The 27,042-nt window shown below is 40.1% G+C and overlaps 2 protein-coding genes across 2 annotated transcripts; both read right to left on the bottom strand.

The window, feature by feature from the left end:
* Positions 1-17,194: 17,194 nt before the first annotated feature.
* Positions 17,195-19,083, bottom strand: ndufa4a (NDUFA4 mitochondrial complex associated a). Its single transcript, XM_028599603.1, has 4 exons — positions 18,902-19,083; positions 18,170-18,258; positions 17,868-17,928; positions 17,195-17,476 (listed from the first exon to the last, which is right to left on the bottom strand). Exons 1-4 carry the CDS (start codon positions 18,941-18,943, stop codon positions 17,420-17,422), a joined length of 249 nt encoding a protein of 82 aa, XP_028455404.1. The 5' UTR covers positions 18,944-19,083; the 3' UTR covers positions 17,195-17,419.
* An 880-nt stretch (positions 19,084-19,963) lies between these two features.
* On the bottom strand, positions 19,964-26,354 carry slc35b1 (solute carrier family 35 member B1). Its single transcript, XM_028599522.1, has 10 exons — positions 26,068-26,354; positions 25,735-25,985; positions 24,699-24,802; positions 24,006-24,136; positions 23,868-23,898; positions 23,335-23,495; positions 23,073-23,199; positions 21,404-21,510; positions 21,098-21,251; positions 19,964-20,648 (listed from the first exon to the last, which is right to left on the bottom strand). Exons 2-10 carry the CDS (start codon positions 25,857-25,859, stop codon positions 20,596-20,598), a joined length of 993 nt encoding a protein of 330 aa, XP_028455323.1. The 5' UTR covers positions 25,860-25,985; positions 26,068-26,354; the 3' UTR covers positions 19,964-20,595.
* Between the last annotated feature and the right edge of the window lie 688 nt (positions 26,355-27,042).

Consider the following 27,042-nt stretch of genomic DNA (forward strand, 5'->3'; position numbering starts at 1 on the left):
TATCAGCTTAATGTGTAAAATGCGCTCACATGTCAGTATTGTGTTCACAGCTTTGTTTCTGCTGCTCCCAAATGGCAAAACATCAGTTATTGCAGATTTAAATCAACATGTAAATGAGCCTGAGCTGAGCGAAACGTGTTGCTCTTGTCTAAAGATACTTGATTTATTTTAACAGGTCGAGTGCCAGTCCCGACCAAAAACACTTTGTTTTTCCTTCTGGAATTAAATGGATCAGGCCTCACATCTTCAGACATCTGTTCCAGATATATGGTTAGTCATATATCCTTAAAAAAACCGCTTCCCACTGTTTTTTTGTATTCCTTGCTGCAGTAAGCAAACCAGCCCCAGACAACCTTAGAATAGGATTTGTAACACAGAAGCAGGTAACAGATGAATATTTTGGCCCTAAAACGTTCAGTCCTTTACAAGCAAGAAACACTAATAATATTTTAAAAGCAGTCCTTTGACATACAGGCAGTCTGCAGAGTGCAGTGATCTGAGAACTGTAGTATTGTTCTTCTTCCTTAGTCTGAGAAAATACTCTAGCCCCAGCTGTCTGGTTGCTTTTTGGAGAGACCTGTAAAGACACCTTCACACTTGCCTAGCCAATGATAAATAAAACTGGGGATGGACGTTTTACTGACACAAATCCTTAAATTTGTGCTTTTTAATGGTGATGTTTTTGATTTGGTTGCGTAAATCAAGGTTTGAATCCAAACTATTTCAAGCTTTTTGGCTTCTTTTTTAAGTACACAGTCTATTTAGTTTTACAGTGTGGTACAGCTGATAAGTTGTATCTTTTTTGCAAAAAGTGTTTGCAAAAAAAAGAGATCAGGACAAAAATGCATGACCTGGATTGACTACTTCAGACTCCCAGACCACCAAACAGACTTTGAATGCTTCCTCTGATTCCCTCTGTAGAGGAAGCATCCAGAGGGGAGGTGATGTTGGAGAACCTTCACTCACCTCACACATGGGGCAGGTCACAGTGACCTCAAATCTGCACAGATAAAGTTCTGAACATCGCTGGGGCAACCAGGATGCAGTCATAAGACCGACCTCCTTATCTCCAGATGGCACAAGATACCATATCTAGTGCTAGATCCAAAGGATGTTAAAAAGTCAGAAAGTCCAACTTTCTACAAAGTGTTGAGGGATAGTTCTACTGCAAGGAAATCCAAGTCGAAAACTGGGTTGGGTTCACTGTGAGATTTCCAAGCAATTATCTGATATTATGCTAGCCTGTCAACGTACAGTGTACTTTATCTGTATAAGTTTTAACATGACTATAATCCTCACAATTATCTTGAATTTTATTTACATCTATTTATTTATTTATCTATTTATATCTAGCAGGCAGTTTGTGCTATCCATTCAGTTTATCTTGATAAATTCAGTCAACGTTACATTATCTGTTTCAAAGGGAGCAGTATTGAAGAAAGTCTTGTGGTATCTATGTTTTTCATTGTTTCTTTCCAAGTTGGACTAGTGGAAGTCACACAATGTAAAGTTTTTTGCTCCGAGATAGATAGATAGATAGATAGATAGATAGATAGATAGATAGATAGATAGATAGAATTTACTGTTACAGCAGCTTAGAGCAAAAGATAAAGAGCAACAATAAAAGCAATGCTTATCAATAGCATACTACTTATAAATGATAACTTAAAAGAAGTGGGACCGTTTTGCAGACCAAACCAGGGTTGATTTTGACAAGAAAGAGGACTCAAATAGATGTTGCTTTGTGTCTGCTGGATGTGTAGTAAAGTGAAGTAACAGCAAGAGATTGCCACACATTAGCTGTATTGCACTGTTCTGTGTATGTGTGTGTGTGTGTGTGTGTGTGTGTGTGTGTGTGTGTGTGTGTGTGTGTGTGTGTGTGTGTGTGTGTGTGTGTGTGTGTGTGTGTGTGTGTGTGTGTGTGTGTGTGTGTGTGTGTGTGTGTGTGTGTGTATTGTTGACTGAAGGATAAAAATGAACTCTAAATCTTGGTCATGACTTTTGACCTCTGCAACTCATTAAAAGAGCAGTTTTCTTTGCAGAGTACAGTATGTAAATAGATTTACAGTGCTTTGATGAACACATGCTTATACGATCTTTGAACCTTAAAAGCATAAAAACTAAGTCAAGTTTGTTTTTTGCTCCTGTCTATATGGAGAAAGTATGGAGCTGAACACATTTTGTTGCTCCACTAATCAAAGACCTTGAGTATGGTCCAGGACATTAATGTCAACCAATGGCATACAGGCAGGAGAAAAAAGGTAATGGGGTTGGCAATATAAATCAGTGCACAAAAAACTCTACTACTGGTAAAGTAATAGGCACCGACGTTGTTTGTAAGCTTCAGCTGTTTGCTTAATTGCAGATTTACAACACTAGCCCTCATTTACATATGTAAATTCTAAGCAGGCCAACAGAGCTGTTCTTGGCAATGCTTCTGTTTGCGTGCAGAAGGGGGGGAGGGGGAGTGGGCTGTGTGGCAACAGAAAGAAGAAGAGAGATAAACAAACAGATGAAAACTAAAATAAAAAACAGAGAGAGAAGGGATTGTTTAAGAAGTGATGAGCAGGAATGGTGGCAGAGTTCTGGGGTGAAGTGGCGGTCTAGCAGAGGTGGATGGATGGATGACGAGGAGGGCTTTGTCAACACAAGAAACTCAATGCTCCACCTGTGCACACAGAGACGGTCTCCACTTTCCCCTACATATGGCAGCAGTTAGGACAAGTAAATAAAAGGACATGTTGCTCTTTCCTGTAGGTTAAACCAGAGAGCACCCCGTACAGGTTATCTGACAGTTGCGAGAGTCCTTAGGGCAAATTACCCGCTAAGTTCAAGGACTCTCAGATTCACACTGATGTGCTCAGATGTGCACAGATGTTGCGGTGCCTGAGACTGTGATCTGCTAGCATTAGTGGCACTGTGTGTTACTAATTCATATAGACAGCTGGGGACAGTAGGAGCAGGTCCCCGGTGCTTTACCCGCTTCCAGAAAGCCACATGGCGGCAGCTAATATCGCCGGGGCATGTGTGTGTGTAATGTGTCTGTGTGCATAAAGGAGAACGTAGGGCCAGGTAGTAGTACAACTGAGAAAGAAGGCACTTCTCACAGGCCATAAATGAGAGAGCGCAGAATTTTGCAGCCAGACACACTTTGATCCTCATTGTTCCAGTGAGGCCTCAGTGAACAGGGAGAGCAAGCCAATGTGGGAACATACAGAAAGGAAAGGGTTCAAAGTTTAAACTCACCCATTTGAGAGGGAAAAAATAAGCTTTGTTTAAAGGAAAAATTTGGCAACATGTCACAAAAAGAAATACTCATCTTTTCTCGTCTCATCCCTGATTATGAGTAGCAATCTCTATGCCTGATTATATCAATCAGCGACAGAGATGATATGACATAAAAGTGATTCAACCTATTCCCAGTTCATGAATATACATGAAGTCTACCAATCACCCACTGACTGGTTTGGGGAAAAAACTTTAATGTGCAGGAGTTTATGGATTTTACATTTACTGTACAGTTTGACTGAAATATAATTTAAGAAGAAAGTGGTACAGTACTGAATACTTATAAGTGATAAGCCCCTAAAGAAGGAAACCATTTTAACAGCAAGGTGCATTTAAATAAAGTCAGTTAAAGCTAGCAAACATGATGAGCTGAAACCTTATTAAGCCCAAAGATAGCAACCATCGAATGTCTCTCTCAGAGCCTTTTCTGAAATAATCATGGTGTTACTTGAAGCAGCACCAAGATGCTGCAGATTGGAGGAATGAAAGTGAGTTACTGATTTACAATTAATGTGACTTGGCAGCAGAGCAGGCTGATGTCTCTGGTCAATCTCTCTCACTCGTTCCCTCTTTCACACATGCATGCACATGCACACAGACACAAAGGCAGGAGAAATATCAATACAATTCCTTGCCAGGTATTCTCACTTCGTTCTCCTGTTGACAGACTCCTCCTCTCTCCCTCTGCTGATCTTCAAGCTGTCCTAATTCATAGATTCTCCTGAGGAACCATCAAAGTGCCTACTGTGTTTTTATTATCTTTCATCTGCTTTACCTGTTCATTTTACCCCTTTGTGCACACTTTTACACATTTGGTGCAATGAATGCCCATAACAGTGGAGGTTGGGTAACAGTCCAGAAATGAATCCTACTCCCAGATGGTGAAGTTTATAGTGTGTGTTCTCACCACCTCTTCTCTTTAACGTAGCTAAAGCTTCTTTGTTTGGACCTCTGTGTGGGGAGAATTACCCAGGAGTTAGTAACACAACAGCATGATGTGTTTAAAGCTGAAATGAAGGAGCTTCACGGCATGTTTGTTAAGGGGGAACTCTGCCAAGTTTACACGTTAAAGTCTGCTCACAAGTTTTGGGGAGTATTACTGCGTATAGGAAACAGGTCAATTGGTAAATTGCCTCAAGTGATTACTTGAGTCAGTGTCAGTTGGAGACAAGTCTAAAAATGAAACAAATTTGAGGGCTTGGAGTTAGAAAGAAGTGAGGTTAGCAGATACAGTAGGTAGCAGACCTCTGTAGCCCACTCCTCATCTCTGCTTAAGGCTAACAGGCTCATGGCTACATTAGCTACTACTAGCATAACATACTCAAATCTCAGACCGCTGACGGTCTGTCAGCAGTTAAGTTGCCTTTTGTGTAATGTAGGTGCCAGGGCTAGATAAGGAAAATACGTTATATCTGGTTCTGCTGCATTGATTTTGATCCTTTTTTCCTTAAAACTCTGCATCACGACTCCAACAATCTTACACAAGTGCAATTTCTAAAAGGATGGAGTTCTATTTTAAAACTGAAGCACATTTTCTCCTTGCTACTTTCAATCAGAAATGGAAATATCAGGTTCAGCACCACGGACAGCTCCAGTCTGGAAATTGTTAAATGCCAGCATACAAAGAAAATGTGTGCATTTTATTGGGTCACAGTTATAGGCTAAGACAACAGTGTTAGTCTTCTACAGACAAACGCTGGTCTTTGAATGCCTACAAAAACACATTCCCACTTCAAATCAATAATCCAATATGTTCAGTCAGAGATAACAGATGATCAGAAGATAGGTACTACGTGGTGCCAGAAGGCGCCTCCATCACCCCTGGCTCACACATTTTAAGTGAAGAGAGGTCCCGCCAAAAAGCATCTCGAAGGACTGCCAATCACCTCCAGTAATGATAACACCAGAGATAAATGAAGGCAATAACTAGCAATGGGATTAGACTTATATAAAAGTATGAAAGAGGGCAATTTGGGACATTTGTCTCCTCCACTACAGTGCAAATATGGCAGTGCAGTGCAGTGAACGCAAGTGTGAGTTTTTAGTGGACCATATTCAGCTGACATTATCATGGAATCGTCACTTCATTTTTATCATTTTTAGTGCATATGCCTATTAAACAAATTTAACAAATAGAATTACAATAATATCTATATAACTGTCACTTACTGCCCATATGATGTCTAGCCAAGAAAACAATAACAAATATATCCAACTATAAATTGCAATTTGATGTATATGCACCTGATTTTAATTTTCTACGTCAATGTTAAATATACATGTGGTATCTGAAATGCTCTCCAGTTTTGAAAACTAATTGTCAGGCAATTGTCAGACATTTGTTCTTTCTGTACTTGCTGTTACCTGCAAGAGATATCAGATGCTTCGGAGCGTCTATATTAGTAACGTGTCTGTGTGTGAGAGAGGTATATTATCACACCTTGAAATACCTATTTATGCCTCATTTAACTTCAACTGATTTCAGGATGTTGGAGCCTGTCACATATCATTTATTACTGCAGTGAACATTATCCAAGGTTTCTGACAACCTTATGATAATAATTGGGAGAGTGAACAAAATAATCTGAATGTTTTTGAGCCATTCATTTCCATCCCATACATGCAATTTAGTGCATTGTATTAATTGTCACACATGGTGTTGTGAAAATTTAGTCTCTATGTTTGTAACTATAAATGTGGTTTTAGTCTCATCACACTAAACTGCAATCAAAGGCACTGTAATGAGCAAATATGGACTGTATGAGGAGTGCATATTACCCACTTCCTCTGGTCCTTTTGCGTGGACTTCGAGTCATCATGGAAGGAAATCATCTTATTGCAGCTTAATGCATTTCATAAAATAACGTATCAGGGATTTGTCATAAACAACCTGGGTCATCAAACAGAACAAAACTGCACATCTATTAAGGCTAATCATCGTGAATAGATGGACATTGGGGTCCACAGAGAGCTGAGATTAAAACCAGCGGGTGGCAGAGACAAACAATACAAGGCATTGGAGCTAATATGCAGACAAAATCAAAACAGAAGCAATATTATTTTGCACTGATCACTCACTCGTCTCTTTACGTGACCAGTGGTGTTTTCAAATGATGAATTTACATTTGCACAGACAAGCTGTTTATAACTCTGGCATAAGTGACAAAGTACATTATGTCTTGACTTCAAATAAGAAGTTAAGCATTTCAATTTGTTTTATTTTTTTTATTTCCTGTTTTTAGCGTTGTGGCAGCAAGTTTGCATTTCACATGATGTTATGAAAGCAATATATAGGACGCAATTTGCATGTTATTTTGGGGTAAGCCATCCGCCAACTGCTGTTCAAGATAACAGGAAATATGGAGCAGGCTTTAAAATTGAACTCCTCTTCTTTTGAAGGGAACTCAAGGGACAATGGCTACCAGCAAAGAAGTGGTACTAAAGACTATAAACAAAAGAAACCTTCAGCCGAATTCATTCAAGAGGAACTGTCAGTTCATCAACAACAGGCAAGATTTCAACCAAAATGATACGTATGGTAATAGTGTAGATCCTGTTTTGTTAAGTTCTGATTTAAAATGGAAAAGTATTGTGTGCGTGTGAGTAGTGTAACAAAGAAAATTCAACTCAGTTCACTTTGGACCTTTAAACCTCATTGAAGTCTGCACTGTTTGTGTGTTTATGGCAGAGCTCGAAAAGAGAAGATGATGTTATGTTTCTCCGCTACACCCAAACCATTTCATATTTGCACATACTTTCATAAACAAGTGGCTACATCAACATTAAGTAACACTTTTAGGCCTATGTGTGATGTGAGACATCAAACAGCACCAGCAAATATTCCTATGTTATGATGGTCACTGGAATTATAGATCTACAAGCTTCATTTTGCCCTTTTGGTTTTATTGTTTGTCTGCTCTTTAAAAGAACGTTAAATGTGACATGAATCTGACTAAATGTTGCAGTGTGGATATAATTATGTTATGGGACAGACGAAAAGCTCTCCAGTAGGCTAATTGTGCCTGCGGTTGCTTCCCGTTCGACTTCAGATGGGTAGCCAGTAGACCTGATTGGCTACATACAGCCTAATCAGACATGCCGGATTGTCTTGCTTAACATTTTATCCCCATCCTTGTATCAATTTTCAACTAAATTAGCCCGGTCCACCAGAGATGTAGCAGAATTAGGCAGGGGGGAGTGGAGGGGCTGCTACCACAGCACTTAATTTCAGCATCACAGTATTCACAGTCTGCCACAGTGAAGGCTGCATATCGTGCTTAATGTCATTCAGAGTCAAAGGAGCTCATACTGAGTCCATGTGTCCTGGGTTAGCTGACGTTAATGTGTCAAAAGAGCACTGTGTTCTTGTATTATTTCAGTGATACATTCAGAGAGGTTATACCGCCCCCTGTAGGCCCAGCTCATTGTGACATACAGTACATTCCTGGGCCAGGACTAGAGTTTTGGGGGCCCTAAGTGGACCCAACTCCACATTGTGAGTCAGGTGAGGGCTTCGCAATGACATTTTAAATTGCCATGCTAGCAATAGATGGAAAAAATAAGGCCCAATTATCTTTTGAATGTTTTTTCAAAGTAGATTCTATAACACCTGGATGAAAACGAGGTTAAGAGACACTAAAAAAAAAAGCTTTTGGAGGGCCCCCCATGGCCTGGGGCACTAACCATTTTCTGTGATCCCAGTTAGAGTCTGGCTAGGGACATTTAATGCATGTTATTCCCCATCTTTCTCTCCTCATTTCTTGCCTCCTCTCTACCTCCTGACTCCCTAATAAAAGGCATTAAATGCCCCTAAATAACCTCAAGAAAGAACCAGACCCCTCTCTAACTCTAAAACATGGACTGTTGGTCAGATTTCTCTCTGTGTCTGTTTACTAAATATACATACTTCTGTTTACATTCCTCTGCATACCCCTCAAATACTCCTTTTTTTTTGGCTGTTATTGATTTAGTATTGAATTGTGGAACTGTGGACTGAAGGCAGCAGCAGTAGTGGAACAGCAGGTAGTAGAGTCGAATCTGATCAGAATAGCGTAGAAGTGTGCTGAAATGTAAGTACTCCTCATTTTGCTGGTCCACAAGCACCTAAAAGAAGTGTAGAAGGTTGAGGGATGAGTGAAGGAGAACGCTGAGAGTAAAGAACTGTGAGCTGTCTGATGGGTGACGACGAGGAGAAAGGAAAGTTGCCTTGGCTGTGGGCAGATGCTGGTTGCAGTGCCAGCTGGTAGGGGGTGGGCCCACCTGTCTCTCCCCGTCTCCCTCTTCTCCACTGTGGAGAAAGCAACAGATGGAGTCCGAGTTCTGCTCTGGTCCCAGCGCTGCTTCTTCAGTCTGTCCAGCTCTGTACCGCCCTGGCCTTAGGGCACGGTGCCAGAGGAAAATTGGGGCAGCACCCTGCACCCGGACCTCCACCGCCACAAGGGTCAACTGCTTTACAGAGAGGGGTCGCCCTGCCGCATCTTTCTCCCACAAACACTGTGCTGCCTCCCCGTGGACGTAAGCAACAACTACATGCTTGCTTTGAAGTCTGAGCAGGAGGCTTTTCTTCATTCAGACAAAAACATGCCCTCTCAATGTCTCTCAGCGATGCCAGCTTTGAGATGATCAAGACTGGAGGCTTCATGTAAGCGGCTCGTTTTTCAATGAGATAGAGAGGGAGAGGTGCCAAATTGAATATGTCATACTTATTGATGTGAAGCTGTATTATCCCTAGGGAGTGCTTTGGATGTATAGTGATGCATGTGGACTGTGTGATAGCATGATACGAAAAGCATCATGATGCATGGTGGAGGTCAAAAGGTTGTGTCAAACCCCAAAGTCCTGAATTCCGTCACACTGGCTTGGTGACCTTTATGTCACTGGTTTGGTGATAAATCAACGCATGAAGTCTCTAAAGAAGCTCTGCCAGCTCATTAGGGATCCCTTAAGAAGCGAGCCACCCACACCAGTTGTTCTACTGGACCTCCTATTAACCTCCCGCTCGTTTTTTCCAACGATGCACACGGCTCTCGTTAAAAGGAGCTGTTCCAAATGAAGAAGAAAGGAGAAAATTCTAAAATGTAGTTGTTGTAGTAGCTCATATCAGCCTTGATATTTGTGAGCGTCTGTTTCATTAAAAGGTAGAGCTGAATTATGACTAAGTTAATCTCTCCAAAAGCAGCATAACTGGGCTGTTTCTCCTCCCAGCTGCTCCCAGAGGTGCCTTTAGAGCACATTAATGGATTCTCTGCCATTCAGGAAGAAAGTTATGGTCGTAGCAAAAGCTTCCTTTCAGCGATAAACAAATCGGACTAAATCCCAAGGTAGTTTTTGATATTTAAATAGGCTTCTTGTATCTGGTATTTTACTGTAAAGAAGTGACAGTGGCTTACTTCGGGGTGTTGCTATAGAGAGTGACAGAATGGACAATTCAAAGACGACCTGGAGCCCAAAGGGAGGGACAAAATTCCTTGAGAGCTCTCTAAAGAAACTGCAAAGTATCATGGGAGGTCTGTCTATACTCAAAGGAGGGTTAAGACTTAGAGGTTTCTTGCTTTGCCTTTTAGGTTTCCTTTAAAGCCTTGCGGTATTTAAATACATTGATTTAATGGAAATAATCTGGAGATTTTCCCACCGCATAAAAAATGAAATGAGTTTTTACTGGCCCAAAGAATTGACTGAGAAATGTGTAAAGGCTGTCAGTCCAACAGTTTGGTATTATCTAGACCGACAAAGCTTCTCAATTATCACCGAACATGAAATGAATCTAAAGAGACCAATTTTCGCCAAATAATCAAGCCATTATCATTCATGACTCAATCACAGTGGAAATTATCAAGTTTCTGCTTATGCCCAGCAATGTGGAAGGAAAAAAAGAACAGACGTGAGGAAACAAAAGGATGATAATGGAGCTCGAACCAGTTTGTGGCTCCAGTGGGACCACTGTTCATGTGCGTCACTGGAGGTTGGCGAGATATGGGCGCTCTGCCATTCCTGAGTCTGATTGAGTGCAAATTAAATCTTGTTTCATCATTTGAATGGAAGGCAAAGAATGAGAGAAAATGGCCAACAATCTATTTGGAGGCAATATCTGTAAAGAAAATCATATCAGAAGAGCATTGAGGGACCATGTTCACTGCATTTGGTGAATTACATCTAACATTTTATCACAACAACACATTGCAAGTCTGTTGGTGTTTGGTTTTATCCCTAAAATGAAGTCAATAAAGGTTGATTTGGAAGTTTTGATGAGGAATGATATGTTTTTGTAAAGTGATGCCCCAAAAAGTGACATTTGGAGAAAAAAACTGGATAATGTTGTGTGAACTGCATGGGATGTAGAGGTCATAGTGATAAGTGGATGGAGGAAAATGGTCCTGCATGTGCTTCCAATCTGACTTTTATCAGCCAATTTTCAGGAGACATAGGGTTCAGTTTCCCAAAATGTCAATTCTTCATTTTGGTTTAGAGAAAGTCCCGCACACTGACCATTACACAATAATTTATTTAGAAAAATATTCTCTTCATTTTGGGAAATGTGCTTATTCGCTTTCTTGCCAAGAGTTAGATGAGAAGGCAGATACCACTCTCAGGGCCTGCCCTAAACTTTTGGGGGCCCTAAGCAGGATTTGGTTAGGGGAGTCTCCACATTGCAACATGTTGCCACTGCACTTGGCACTTAACCAACTTGTGTATTGTAAATAATAGTTTAACCACTCATAATGTACAAATATGCATTTAAAGACTAATGTGAGACCTATTAGCAGCAACACTATCTTTAAATAGACCGGCTCTGTTATGAGCTCTATTGTGGGACATTTCAAGCGCTCTTGGGGGCCCTCTGGTAGCCACGGGGCCCTAAGCAGCCGCTTAGTTTGCTTATTTGTTGGGCCGGCTCTGAGTCCACTCTCATACTGTATCTGTTAAATATGGCGGCACAAGGACAGAAACCCAGGGAAAACAGCAAACCTGAAACGTGGAGCACCCGAAGCTGCGACTTCCTAAAGTCTTGTCATCGCTGCAAGGTTGCAAAGACTTCAGAAGGTGACTGCTCCCTGTCAAGAAATGTCTGGCACATGGGCGTAAACCTCCGTAAAACCACAACATGCCGTTGATACACTTTGGGTTTTAAATGGACTAAACAAACAAGATATAACATGCTAATTAGTGAGCTTTAGAGATGTTGAACAGAGCCAGAGCTGTTTCCAGTCTTTGTGCTAAGCTAATTGATCTAATTGAATTGATCTTCTCTAACTTGACTCTTATTAAAAGTAGGCCTACATTTTTGCTTTTTTGAGTGTATTTAGAATTTCTTATAATGAACATGGAAGCTATTGGTTTTAGAACAGTTTTGCTTTTTGTCACATGGCCAAACTATTTGAATACAATGGAATATTTGTTTATATGGCCTACTGCTTCCAAATAGATGTTACTCGTAGACTACTGTAGGCTACTTCATAAAGATCAAAACTGCCAAAACTTAAATTATTCTCAATCAGCCTGTGGGACAGACTGGTGTCACGGCCACTAGTTAGTCCTCAGAGGTTGATGTTTGGATTGTTTGTGGTGTGTTTGGTGGTGTATGCTGTTTGGATAGCGTGTGGATGGAGTCTGGTTGCTTGGTGTCAGCATGGCTCTAATCAGCTGTTGGCAGGCAAATGAGCGGGCGGTCTCTCCCCGCGGCGGCACCCCGGGTCGAAAGCCGGTTTGAAGTTTAATGATGCCAGCTGCCAGCTCTACCAGGCTGTGAGTGCTAACGAGCTGGCACTGGCGGCGGACTGGGCCGCGGCGGCAGCACCTGGATATGTAGCACACGTTTCAGAGGGGCGGGGCTCCGCTGGGGCTGTTGAGGGGCCTGCTGGAGACCCAGGACGGCACCCAGAGGCCTGCATCTCTTTGAAGAGCGCCCCAATTTCCATATTTCATTACGCACTGCTGACTGACAAGGCCCAGCCAGATGTTCTATTTTCAGCTATTTAAATTTTGACCTGCTTTCCTACCATGGATGCAAAAAGGAAGAAAAAAAAACAGATTTCATCAAAACACAGATGCCAATGATGATGGGAACTTGGATCTGGTGTGTTTCTGTAACATGTAAATCTTCATATCTTTCCATCCTCGTAAAGCATTAAGAGACACATTAGATGTTGCGCTTTAACTTCCTTTTTCATTTCAGCCATTTGTTTGACAATCTATCCTGAGGCCTTCGCTGTCTTGCTCAAGGACACTTTAACAAGACACCCTGATTGTTTCAGGGATCAAACGTGAGACCTTGTATTTATGAGACAATATCTAACCATCCAGCCAGCCCAGCACTGAATTGGCTGCAAAGTGAGTGATGCATGCTCTGAAACACCACATAAAGCATGCTCGCACAGCTTCTCTGTCCCTGAGATATCGGAGATGATTAATTCCTGTGGTATTCCTGTTGAAATGGTTGTTAAATTGCAGCATCCTTACTCAATCCCTCAAGCAGAAATACATCGACAACCCTGACCTTTTTGTGCATATGCTGCAAATGGCACTTTGTCATTCTGAGTGTGCAAGCTCAAGGATCAATGTGATTTTGTTGGGATAAAACTTCTATGATGCAGAAGAAGTGTGTGTCCACGTCTGGGCTTCATGAAACTGAATAACTCTTGAAAGAAGAAGAAAGAAAGGACAAAGAAGGGATGAAACAGAAAGGGAAAGAGTGCCGAGCAGCTCAGAGTTGAGCACCAAATGGCAAAAAATGAGAGACACTCCCTCTGCGAGAATCAGAGGGAGAAAGGCTTTCAGTCATTACTCAACACAGCTCACAGCAGGGGAGGGGAAAGCAGTGTATTCCCTCAGTAATACATCTGTAAGTGTGTATGTATGTGTCAGACTTAGTGAAAATAGAGATGTAATTGAGAGGTAACTAAGACATTACAGAGGCAATATTGACTCTCTTGGGTTCAGATTACTGGTAAAATAATAAACTGAAGAGGGTGTACTCATTTGTGGCCATGTTATTGAACTTTTCTGTCCTGTGTGTTTAATTGAGACAGCACAGAATAATTATCATCTGCAGATATGAAGTTCATAGAGAGAAAAACAGGAGTAAGAAAGATAAGGTGACATAATCTATTAGTGTTTAGTGACAAGAGGAGCTGTAAAGTGGAGGAGATATTACAAACAGCCCATGCTGTATGATAACATGATGCATCAGCATTGTTTTGTGTACGTCTGGAGGCGCCAATGGAAAGTTTCTAAATGTGTGATTTCTTTTCTCCAGTTATGGCAAAAATATCTGAGTATGTTTGTTTAAAGCCTCTCTTCTTATGAATGAGGGATCAATTTAAATGAGATGGGCAGAAATTTGAATCATGTCTTCAATTCATTTTTGGCAAAATTGCATGTTGCAGTTATATATACTGTATCATTGTATAAAGACTGACACGTTTTGGAACCTAGTTTACCAAAGGGAAAATATATATATATATATATATATATATATATATATATATATATATATATATATATATGAACATTCAATATTTACATTTCATAAATAAGATTTTAAACAAATAACAGATTTAAAAAACCAAATGATGAATCTTTACTGTTTTGGTTCACTTTCACCGCTCTCATCAGTCTCATTTCTCGCTGCAACAGGCGGTTGTTTTCAGCAAACGGCCCACATGTGCACTACCTGCAGCGCTTAAAAAAAGAGAGTGTGAATATTGGACATACATTCATCAGATGGCCAGAAACAAATGAATCATAATGTTGCTCCGTATATGTTGGATGCATAAAAAAGGCAACTATTTGCAAACACATTGAGCACAACAACTTTACAAGAGATAATATGTGAATGTTTGCAGCTTGTTGTAACAAAAAGGTCAATAGATTTTAAAGCAGCAGAACTTAAGTAAAAATCTGTATAAAGTTTGTAACATCACTTCTGTGTGGGAAAAAAAGCTGTCAAGGCAAAAAATGAAAAACACTGCACATTATTTTCTAGCCAGTGATGGTTCTTAGAAATGATAAAAAGCAGTAATTTCAGCAAGCTAAATGTCATCTGTTTCTGCATAATCTTCAATGCTGAACGTTCCCAATCGCAGCGATAAAATATAGAGTAGGCCTACTCAAGATAAAAATACTTGAAAAGATAACACAGGAGTCTAACTGCCGCTGACAGACTGTACTTGGTCAGCGTTGTATAAGCTTTATGAGCACTTCACTGTCATTAATGGAAAATCACAGAGGGAAATGCCTTGAATTTCAACTATATAATGTAGGTTTTTATATTACTAAGCAACCAAGACATCTGTGCATGGATGTGGGTGTAAGATGACATGTTTATTTATCACTCCTTCCCTTGCACACACATTGAAACTTACACAGGCACTATGAAGATGCTTTAGTAAGAACTTTGTTAGTATTAATGGTGCAGGATTCTCTGCACTCCCCCTGTTTCTGGACTGCCTGACCTTTGGCTTGACCTTTAGAAGACAATTTGCTGCAGAAATCGCCTCACATTATTTTCCCTCATTATTTTTTCAATGTTACCTTTGCAGTGTTGCAGAAAAGAGCTGGATTTAACAGAGGGGTCGAGGGTTCAGGAGGAGGAGGGTAAAGATGCAGGTCAGATTAGTTCTACAGTTGTGTTCAGCCAGTGTCCTCTGAGAATTCACTGCCAGGAAGCCATTTGAACTCTGAACTTTCAAGCTGTCTGTCAAAAGCTGACCTTGTTGACTGTAGGAAAGCCTGGACACTGGCTACAGAGCTTTAATGTCAGGCAACAAAACACTGAACATGTGCAAGGTTAATTCATTTTCTCTGTGATGCTTTATAATCCTGAATCAACATCTCTCAGGCCAAATGCAAAAACATAAAACAACGTTGATCGGTCCGCCACTCTAGTCCAGACTGAAATATGTCTACAACTATTAGATGGATTGACACAGAATTTTCTGCAGACATTCATGATCCCCAGAGGATGTATCCTACTGATCCTCGTACTTTTCCTGTCACTCCACCACAATTTAGATTTGTGGTTTTGAGTGAAATGTCTTGATAACTACCAAATGGATTGCCATAACATTTGGTACAGACATTACGCTACCCTCTTGGTGATCCCTTAACTTTCCATCTAGTGCCAAAGCCTTTGGTTTATGACTAAATACTTGCTAACTAACTAAAGGCATTCCCATCAGGTTCAGCTGTACTTTGTGTTTAGTGCTAATTGGCAAATGTTAGCATGCTAACATGCTAAACTAAGATGGTGAACATAGTAAACATACACCAGTTAAACATCACAACGTGGTAGAGCAGGCGCCCACAGAAGTTTACTCCTCGATGCAGCAGGCCCAGGTTTCATCTGTCATGTCAAAAATAAAGGCTGAAAATGCCCCAAAAAATAAAAAAAAAAAAAAAAAAAGACATTACCATGTTAGCATTTTCATTGTGAGCATGTTAGCATTTTGACGTACAGCGTCACACTCACTCGCCTTGTTGATTTCAACAGCCATGAAAACAAGTCTTCATTTCAAGGCATTTTATTCGTCAGTTGTAGCAATATTGACTTATAAAATCACAGATGCAAAACATTTAAACATTTGTGAAGTTTAGTAAAGTATATCAAAGCCCTGATTTGCAATATTTTCTGTACTGTACAGATGCTGGATGGCAAACTTTTGGTTGAATTTACTTCCGAGATGTTTCTTTTTGCAATTTAACTGTTTATTACAAGAATGCATCAAGTAAATTCAGGAAACCTCGACCTTTTCACATTTCAAGATGGAATCAATTAGTTTTGTTGGTACTCTGCAGAAAAAAAAAAGTTTTATCTGAAAATGACTCATTCATTTTTTTGTCCCCCTCAAACATTCAGCCACAGCATGTCACTTGCTCTCATTTTGCTTCTATTAAGATGAAAACCACAGGTTACATCAACAAATAATTGAGCTCAGGAAAATAACGGAACTTTTGTGTTACTTTCAATCCCAAGGACTATTATTACTTCGAACTGAAACAACTCAAAAGTTCCAAAATGAAGCATGGTTACATGCTGTGCCAGAAGTTAATTCTTATTTCCCCAGGTGAAGAAAAAGAGATATGTGAGCACTCCAGTCGTGGAGAGGGCGGGTGAAGATTTAGATGTGGGCTTCTTTTCAAATATGAAGGTCTCCTTGACATTTTCTGCACTGCGTTGGCTGCTCATCCTTGATGCATTTTCCCTGAGCTGCATATGGGCCAGCCCAACCTGTTGACATTTACATACTCATCTGGCTGAGAGTGATGGCATTCTATAAGGAGAAACACCTCCACATGTCCTACCACTGTTTCCACCGCTCAGAGTGTTACACATGAACAGGTTATTGCTTTAAACAAACAAGTCGACCTTTGCAGGGAGAGAGCCATGTTCTCTCATTCTTCCCTTTAAGCAGCATCTTCTGAAAGCTTACGTCACATTTGCATTAAAAGCACAGGGCAGGGAACCCAGATAGCTCAGTTGGTAGAGTGGGCGCCCATATATAGTGGTTTTGGTGCCGGTTCGAATGCGACCGGGTGCCCTTTGTTGTGTGTCATCCCCCATCTCTCTCTCCCCCCCTGCTACAGCTGCCACCAGAGGAAGCCCACTGCTCAAATGCGAGCAGGTTAAAGTCTGCTCCCACCATACCGAAAGACTCTGGATGGCAGCCAAGAAGAGTAGTACATAACTCACCAGCAGCTAGGTGAAGGCAGGACAAGGTGAAATAAGGTGAAAGCCGAGCCCATATAGTAACAGCAGAGCATGACATAACTGTAAACACAGTGTGGAGGGTGGTCATGCAAATATGTATATGTTTGATGCCTTAAAGTGACAACACAAATTAAGACATGAACCAAGATAAATGACATGGAACTCAAAGTGCCCAAAAATAAAATCAGAATAAATGAAACAGTTTTTTTTTCCTGTATGGAGGAGAAGAGACTCTCACTTTATTGATGACCATCAAAAATGAGAAATAAGAGACATGGCTTCCAAATGCCAATAGAATGCAATGAGGAAACTTAAATATGATTAATTGTGCGGGTTTAGCCTCTGCATCCCTCAGGTTGTTGTGAGGAAGTTCAAAATGGGGCTGTGTGGATCAGCTCATCTTTGTGGTTTGTTTGGTCCAGCAGATTAGAAATCAGGGCCCTGCTTCTTCAGCTTGCTGTAGTCCAAGTTAACTGCGTAAAACTGAGAATAAAAAAAATAAATAAAAAAACTTTACTCAACAGATATTTCACAAAAAATGCACAACATAATGCAATACTTTCCCTCCATGTTACAGAATCAATTTCAAAAGGTGATTCATAAAATGGTCTTATAATAAAGTATACTGAATACTTTTACCTTGATCAAGTGTGAGCGGTTAATGACTTCATCGGATTTGTTACTACAAGTCAGGGTTAACCAGATTATGTAATTTGATTAATTCCACTGAAGGAATAATCCATGGCTCAGCAACTAGTCTGGCAAAGATCCATACTGTAAACCCTGAATATAACCACCTACGCTTCAGCAAAGACAATCAAGACTGGAACACAGCATGATAATTAAGATTTCTGAAGAGGTGACTAAGGCACACCTTGTACTGATCAGTTGGGGCCATCTTGTTCCAGGGCTCTGGGTTGTTCTTGCGATCCCAGCTGGAGGAGAAATCAGGTACACATTATGAAAGATTAATCCACATAGACCGTAACTTGACATAGACATTCATGGGTGAGTAGCAACATATTTATTTGAGTTACAACTGTCAGCTTCTTTACCGTTTTTCTCATCTGCAAATCTTAATATATGCAGATAACCACCCCATTTGCCATTTTGGAAAAAGGGCAAAAAACAAAAATAGAATAAGAAGAATTCCTGTGTAACGACTAGAGTCCTCACCTGACATCAGGGTTTCTCAAGGCCAGACGAGCAAGGTACATCATGGACATGGCTGCCCCTCCACCGATGAAGAATAAAAGGGGGATCAGCTGTAGATGACAAAGAAACCTTCATCAACATAAAGGCAAACCGTCAAAGCTCAAGGAAGAAGCTAAACACACGGAGCCTGCTCACATCTTGTGTAAACAGAAAACACTGCCCTGCAAAACAGCATGGAAACGGACCGTTGCATGTGTACAACTTTCTTTCAGTCCAACTTACTCAAGTCAAATAAACTGTACAGAAATAACTAGAAAAAGTTCTAGTAAACACATAGAAATGCTAGCTAGTTGCTAACGCTACCTAGCCAGCTAACCAGTAATGTAGCACAAGTTGCTCTTTTCAGCACAACAGACCCTCTTCTCGGCTGGTAATCAGCTGCTATCGTCTTGTGGGTGAAGCTGTGACCTGATTTGACTCCAAAACATAATCTGCCAAAGGTCTTGGCACTTGCTACATTTGGGAAACCGTGTTTTACTCTATAATTGCTGCAGAATAAAAAAAAACAGTAAAGCATATTTTCATATTTTCTCAAAGTCAGAGGGGTCAAAGTCAAGAGTACTAGCTTGCTAGCTTGCTGAAGCTAGCTAGCTAACTAGTTTAGCTAGGTTAAATTAGCAACACAAATTCCCAGATCCAAGGTTTAAAACCTCTAACATGAATATTTACTGTATATAACCGGGCTATACTTACAGCTGGGTGACTTCTAAGCTGTTTGCGCATTGTAGCGAGCATTTCGACGTTAGTGGGTGCCGATTTTGAGCAGAAATAAACGGATTACGGACAGTCCTGCCAAAACGCACTACTTAATCTGCGATCTGTCTATGGCTCGCTCGGAAGAAAAGGCCAAAGAAACACAGACAGGATGCTAGGCATAACGCCTGACTGACGGTGGCGAAAACACGTAATTATTAATTATTGTGTACTATGTAGAGGTTTTATGTCATACTGGATGTAATAAATGTCGATTAAATTTGTAGGGTTTCATCAATATATGCTGATGTTTCGCTTCCTTTTTTATTTTCAAACAGTATTTTATACTGGCAAAGCTGAAGTGGTTGAAATGTTGCTACAATCACCAGATTTCTAACCCAAAACAAAACCCATTCATACACCTAACGTTATAGGTAACACAAACATTATTGTTACACTCTAAAATGTGTGTTTAATCATGTTTCACTAACGTCCCCGTGGCTACATCTGATCATTTTATTTATCTAGTTGTAGTATGATGAACTGTATCTCATACTTCATTAGTTGAATTATCTTTAGATAATTAAAATGGCAGCATTCAATGAAAAATAAATAACATGTCAATTGAATTGATGTCAGTGACATGATGGGAGATAAAATAGTTCACTGCTCCCGTCTCTTGCATCAGTGTGAGCAGGTGAACGGTCTATCATAGTGTTACAGTCATAGACAGTATGGTTACAGCAGGGGGCGATCGTCTTCTTCTTCAGTTGCTTGTTTAACGGCGGATGCGGACTAACTTATTGTACTACCGCCACCCTCCAGATAAATTGTGCATGATCATCACTAGGCTTACAAGCAGGGGGCGATGTTTCCTTTTCCTACTTTTAATCAGTTGGCTAACAGATCAGGTTTCTGGTGGTAATTATTTTCCCTTGTAGCTTTAGTGTTTGTTGGCTATTTTACAGTCATTTCCACCAAGCAGCATCTAATCAGAGTATCTCAACTGACTGATGTGAACCAATCAAGTGCAGTCTGTTTAATAATAAGTAAATCACCATGAAATATCACAATTTTTCTTTTTATGGCAAGTAATTTTCAACTTGTAGAAAATAAAAGTAAAAACAGTTCAATAGTAAGATTGGACAAAACACAACAGGCTACATACAACAGTTAATATTTTATAAATGGCATGATGCTTGGCTGATTGTTTGCCAAGAAATAAACTACGTGTGATAATTACGCATATTCAAGCAACAATTTGTAAACCAAGCCTTATTCGGTGGCAAGTTCATGAGTTAAATGATGGAAAACATATGCCTTATGCCTTGTTTGGTTTTAATTTCCGCCCAAGGGAGGTGAGCTGGTTTCAGAAACATAAGATTTGTCTAAATACAGTAATTTCCACCTGTGTATTTCAGCCAGTCCAAATTCCCCCACAAAAGTGTGGTATCTTGTGGTCAAAGTTCATTCAGGACTTGATCCCAAGTAAAACGTGTCTCTTCGATATATCAACAGTACACAACAGAAGCTGGACTCTCTTTTAAATACAGTTAAGTTAAAAATCTGACCATATTAAACAAATCATAGGCACATACAGTATTCCTGTGCAGAACGTCTTATGAAAATAAAATACTGGCTATAGTGTTTCCTTTTGCAATGTTTCTGTCTTTCTCTCGTGTGCTCCAGATGTTTTAGTGCGTCGTCTTCTTAGGTACTTTGCCAAATTTAGCATCAAATCCAAGACCTAAAGAGAGAAAACCATTAGGTGTGATTAAGGAGCAAAGAAAAGCCTTAGCAGCTAAACAGAAATGATTGTACACTCGGGAATTAAAACAATAAAATTACCAATGTACCCAATGAAAACAAATAATTTGAGCATTCCACCTTCTTTTCGGTTTCTTTTTAAACAAGGTCTGTGTTATATTTTACTGACTCGCCTTCAGCTATACTCTCAATGAATAATTTACCACTCAATAAAATTGTTTGCGTGGGAAGGATTCCCCAATTGGACCTAATTGTTTGTTATAACAAACACATACAGTAATTGCCTCAGACTACAGTTGAAGGCTTCAACCATGTTTTTGCAAGCATTTTCTAGTGTTATAGTCAGTCATCAATTTTTCAGTGATACAATGCATTAATGAGAAAAATGCAGAGAGGGGAACAGTGTGTTAAACCAGAATTAACTCTCACCAAGGAACACCAGGATGGTGCCAAGCCACTGCATCGTACTCATGACGTTGCCAAACAGAATAACCGAGCCAAGGATGGTGAAGAACTTCCTTGTGGTGGTGACAATGGAGCAGGTCAGAGGGCCAAAATACACCACCGTCATGAAGATGAAGGTCTGGTAAAAAGAGTTTAGAAAAAATAAAAATAATAAAAATTAAGAAATGTAATTTAGATTTTAGACAAAAAACTTTGATCCAAGTAAAGGATTTCTTCCAAGGGAGCAACACAACACTTTCCATCATCTCATACAAGTATCCATCCACCCACCTGGCCTAAAGCACTGGTCAGTCCAAACAGAAGAATGTTGTAGATGATGCTCGGGTGGCGTTCAGTAAAACTTAGGAACTCCCATACCTCCCCTGTCCACAATACCGCTGAGAGGAAGAAAATAGTCAGAAAATGTCATTTCAAAAACAACTCTGTAATTGAACATAATCTTACATATAGTTGCCTTATCCTTGGCACTGATGTGCTAAGACAACCAGATCATAGTGTGGGCATACAGCATCACCAAGTGGTGGAATACAGTAACAGCAGTTAGATGAAGCCTTGGTGTGGAGTTGTTGTGGGAGTGGAAATATAGGAATACCTTTGTATCTTGGGAAATACCAGCCCTTCAAAGCTTATCGACTTCTGATAAAAAGGCAGCAGGAGTGTCTTTAGGTGTGTGCAGAAACTAAACCTGAGGACCTCTAAAAATCACCTTTGAAAAAATATGTTTTTTTTAATGTAATGTAATCCTACGAAAGAGGGAGACAGGCACTGTCAATTAGTTTAGCTATAAGAATGATAAGAGTTTCTCAGTTCTGTGGCCAGGATAGCTCAGTCGGTAGAGCGGGCACACATATACAGAGGTTCGTGCCTCAATGCAGAAGGTCCAGGGTTCGAGTCCGACCTGGGACGATTTCCTGCATGGCTTCCCTCTCTCTCCCCCATGCATTCCTTTCCTATCATTAAGGTGGAAATGCCCCCCCCCCCCCAAAAAGTGTTTCTCAGTTCTCACACTGGCTTTGACCTTTTGGTCTTTATCTCACAGCCCATTAGTGCCTAACCTTAGAAAGCACCTCATTAAATTGTATTATTTTTATGTGCTTTACTCTTCAGCATATTACAGCAACCTCCTCACTGAACTGCGGGGCTTTGAAGTGCAGGATTCCTTATCTATAAAGATAACACTGAACACTTTGAGTTGACTGAATTAATGAGTTTTGGGCTCCTGAGAGAATAGTCTTCAGCTAAAGAGCTTCTTGTTTTTTTACTTAGCCGGACTGCCATAAGCTACTGCATCCCAGCAGCGTTCCATTTCTGAATTATTTTTATGACACTACAAATCAACACAACTAATAATGACATAACACTTGACAGCAATGCTATAATTCAGCTGTTGATACGAAAACACCATAAAGCGATATGACTTATATACCAGCACGGTAATAAAATACCTCAACTTGTATTCAAGACATGTTAATTAATCTGAGCCTAATTAATTTTAGACCTTTTCAGTCTTGTCAAGATACATTTTACAGTACATGTGCAAAACTGCAGAATACCCAAGTAACTTGTATAATGTGGCACTGGTGAGCATGTTAACACAATATGACAATTACAAGTTTTAGCTCAAGAACAAGCAAATATGTGCCAAATGGCAGGATATACAAACACTACAGCAGTTTAATATAACAACAATTTTTACATTGTTTGGGGTTTGAAAATTATCAAAAAGCCTAACAAATATTAAAATCTTCGCTTTTAGCGTTCTCTGACAATTTGCCAGATCAAGGTAATTTTGCTGATTAGTTTCTCCTCTCTGGCTGCAGGTGTGCCAATCAGCCCGGTGTAGTTTTGGTTGGAATGAAGCCTTCCATGCTTCCTGGCACTTCACGGCACATATTCATTTGGATGAGAATTGGGCAAAGAGCATGGTTGCTGGACTCACCTAGCCCCAGCACCAGAGTGGACCACATGTTGATGTTCAGCATCATGTGGTTGGCACTTGTCTGGAAGCGAGCCCTCATGTGGTCCTGGGCCACACCAGTCAGACCGTCCAATGTCAGAGAGATCAGCTACGACAGAGCGAAACGCACCATCCAAGCCATGAGACAAATGCCATAGAAATGTCACAGTAACTATGGCTACAGTTGGAAGACACAGATGGATCAGGGTGTAAGTGGATGGAATATAAAGCTATATTAACTCACCAACAGAATCTCTCCAAACCCAAAAACATGGTCATCTGAAATGGCTGAGCTCTTGTTGGGTTTGTAGAGGAACAGTGCTACACCGCTCACAATAAGCAGCACACACAGATACTTTGCCAGTGGGTACTTCTTCCTTAGTATTGTCACACCGAGGATCATCACTACAACAACACGACAACGACATGATGGACGGTTTTAACAATGGATACCAAGGGGACATCTCTAGGGTTTGAGGTAATCCTACCCTGGATACAATGTCAGACCTTTACCCCTGAGAGTGGAAAATGTGGATTGTGAAAGAGTGTGTGTGTGTGTGTGTGTGTGTGTGTGTGTGTGTGTGTGTGTGTGTATTTCTCTATTTGTAACAAGAGATAACTAGTTTTATAACCTTCACGTACAAACAATGGATATGTGCCAAAAGAAGTTGCTTACTCAAGGTGTCCTTGATCAGTTTAGAACAATATAGAACAGAATCACTCTTGTATGTAGGCAGAAAGCAGAAGGCTAACTACAAGTGATATTATCAGATTTACCTGGTATGGGCTTGCAGGATTTCCCCAACACCTATCAGAAAAACATAGTTTTAGGATACGATGGCACCAAGCATTAATAAATCCATAAGAACCATGTTAACCAACTGACACTGCCCTATCTAAAAAGTGCAGACTCACCTGTGTGGGGTAGTTGACATATTGAAGGGCAGAGTTACTGGACACCATGGCTCCAAGATAAGAGAGGGAACACAGCCCATAGAGCCAGCTCTTGGTGTGATCTGGCTTGGAGCCCTCAAAAAACTGGATCACTGATGATAAAGAGGAAGAGTTGGCTTCAGAAATATATTTTGGATGTTTGTTTTTTTTAACCACTTTTATTAGTTTTTAGGACTAGGGCTTCTGTCCCGATTTGATTCTTTCAGATACATGGGTGCCGATTTGATTTGTATTGCGATTTTTATTTATTGCGATTCTAGAAGTATTGTGATTTGATAGTATTGAAATTTTCATTTCCTTCTTTAACAAAAACAAAAGTTGAAAAGTTAAATAATATACTTCAGAGACAATATATCATAAGACATTTCTAAAAACTAATTTCTTTTCTAAGAAGAATGCACATCACATGTCAGTGTGACATTTATTTCATTTGTAAAGAAGTACATAACATGTATTTCTGCTTTTGCTCCGTTTTGCTGGAAACGGGTATGATGTAGTGGGCGTCAGCGGTACCATATAATAACAGAAAATATTTAGGTGAATCATTGGTAAAAAATAAATGAATAGAAAATCAACATTCTAGGGAAAAGAATCAATTTTAAAAATCGTTGCCAAAAAAAGTTTTTGTGTCTATTCTGTGCAGCAAATACTCACAGATCTTAGCAAACAGAGCACTGACAATGCACTGGATAAGGACCAATGTCCGGGCAAATCTGAACTTCTCCTGTTGGTCTCCCTGTCCATAATCACCTCGCGTGCTGGAAGAGTCAGAGAGACAACACTGGGTTGAGTGCAACAGATCACAGACAATGGCATTCCTGGCAGAAGCATGGGTGTTTATATGTTAAAGAGTGGAGTGCTCTCGTGAGTCCCCAAGCTATGAAAAGGCCCCCCCCAGAAAGAAGACACCATAATGCATTAAGTTACAACTAAGAGGGTGGGCTGGTGGTGGTGACATTTTGTTAGGGGGGCAAGAATCTTTAGCAGCTTGCTTGCTGGTGTCAATGGGCAATCGTCAAGAACTCATGGGAAACGGTAATGTTGTTTAATAACTATGTATAATGGAAGTCAATCATTTAGGTTTGTGAAAGGGCTGCTTGGGTGAGACACCAGTTTCGAGTCATCATTTTGAAACCATATATGATCCCTGTTAGTGACAACATAACATCTGTCTCATTCCTCAGTATGTGACATGCAATAGTAACTGAGCTCCCCTTATTTCATTCACTTTTTATAGACAACCACAAATTACTCGTTTATTTTTTACAGTCGAATGTTAATAAACATTTAATCAGATAATAATCTATCTATGAAGAATAATGACACACAACTTTAGTGAACTATGAATAGAGGGTGCATGGGTCAATACACTTAATATAACCAGAATGTCAAGCCAAACTCCATTACAAAATCGGACGATTTAATGTCCGATTTGCCTTTTTGCGTTGGTAAAGTCAACGTTAATACCTCGGATGACGTTGCATAACGAACAGTTTGAACGCACTAGCTAGCATATGCTGTACTTTGTTGTGCATTATATATAGCTAGCTAGCTACGTAATGGCTCGTATTGATTCGGGAACTGTCGGCTTGAAAGCCACCATTACAATTGGAGGATTTATGAATGGAGTTTGGCACAGAACAGAACTGTGAAATAAACCAAATAGGTAAACTAGCTAACTGTTACTTACATAGTTTCTTGTAATATTCCGTAGTAAAAGTAACACACGAAGACTCCGAGGAAGCAAACAATGAACCGTATCCGCATGTTGTCCCACATCGAGGCAGGCTTCCCAGCTCCCTTTCCCGCAGCCATGCTATCGTCCAACAGTCCGGGTATGTTAACCGACACCGCTCCGCTCCCCGCGCCCCTCACACCGACGTCCCGCTCCACGATGAGGCGAGCCGGTATATGGTGGTCGCGTTTTCACCTTAGGTGTTTCTGTGGTAGTAACGGTTCTGCCTTCAAACCTTCTTGTGCACAGTAATTGTTAATTGCCAAAGCTTGCTAACGGTAACGTTACCTTGAATTGTCTGGAGCTGCACAGACACTCAAATATCATGTCATGTGTTTGTTTTGTGTCATTCTGATGTATCTAAATTTCTCCTCCAGGACAGCTGTAAATTCAAAAACATCCCATTCCCACCTGGGTTTCTGTAAGTTAGCTGTCCTGTCAGGCAAGTGCAGTTCGTATTTTCATTTAGAAATTAAAGACTATAATTAGTAGAGAAAAAAGCGGTAGCGTCCATAGACAGTATATGGTAGCGTCAGGAAAATTGATTTTATGAAAGGACCTCAGTGGTGTCAACAGCTATGCCTGAACAATTACATGTTTATGTTATTAGTTTAATTAATTAAATTTTGAACACAAATACATGAGTGTGTGTATGTGTGTAGACGCTAAACTTTAGTGTGTAAACAAATGTACTCAAAAGTATTGGTATCAAAATATACTTAAAGTACCGGAAGTAAAAGTACTCACTATGCAGAATGGCCCATTTCACAATGATATATATAATATTATTGGAATGTGTACATCACTTATGTTGCAGTTGCATTTTATTTTAATTGCGGTATACTGCTGGTAGCTTAATCTATAATAATACATGATCATTTATTAGTTGATTTATATTTTGTATTAATAATCTAAATCTGCAAAGTAACTAAAGTTGTTAAATAAATGTAGTAGAGTAACAAGTCAAGTATAATATTTGCCTCCACATTGTAGTGGAGTAAAAGTATAAAGTAGACACTCAAGTACAAGTACAACAAAATTATACTTAAGTACGGTACTTGAGTAAATGTACTTAGTTACTTTCCACCACTGCAGAAATATGAATTGTTCTGTTATAATTTCATTGACTGTGTTATGTCGTGTGGCAGTTGCAAAGGCAGCTATTACAAAAAATGAGGTCCTTCCTCGAAAACGTTGCGTGCCTTTTTGTCGTCCTAGGATGTGGATTACACTTATTGGTCCATGTAAGGCAAGACAGATCCT

The sequence above is a fragment of the Perca flavescens genome, chromosome 15, assembly GCF_004354835.1.
Source record: "Perca flavescens isolate YP-PL-M2 chromosome 15, PFLA_1.0, whole genome shotgun sequence".
In the NCBI taxonomy this organism is placed as follows: domain Eukaryota; kingdom Metazoa; phylum Chordata; class Actinopteri; order Perciformes; family Percidae; genus Perca; species Perca flavescens.

What these genes read in the sequence shown, in the direction of transcription:
- ndufa4a (XM_028599603.1), bottom strand. Translation starts at nt 18,943, where the DNA reads ATGCTCGCTACAATGCGCAAACAGCTTAGAAGTCACCCAGCT. An exon ending in AGCTTAGAAGTCACCCAGCT is followed by an intron (nt 18,259 to 18,901) that starts GTAAGTATAGCC and finishes TGTCATCTACAG; the next exon opens with CTGATCCCCCTTTTATTCTT. An exon ending in CCCCAACTGATCAGTACAAG is followed by an intron (nt 17,477 to 17,867) that starts GTGTGCCTTAGT and finishes TTTTATTCTCAG; the next exon opens with TTTTACGCAGTTAACTTGGA.
- slc35b1 (XM_028599522.1), bottom strand. Translation starts at nt 25,859, where the DNA reads ATGGCTGCGGGAAAGGGAGCTGGGAAGCCTGCCTCGATGTGGGACAAC. An exon ending in GGAATATTACAAGAAACTAT is followed by an intron (nt 24,803 to 25,734) that starts GTAAGTAACAGT and finishes TGACTCTTCCAG; the next exon opens with CACGCGAGGTGATTATGGAC. An exon ending in ATGTCAACTACCCCACACAG is followed by an intron (nt 23,899 to 24,005) that starts GTGAGTCTGCAC and finishes TTTTTCTGATAG; the next exon opens with GTGTTGGGGAAATCCTGCAA.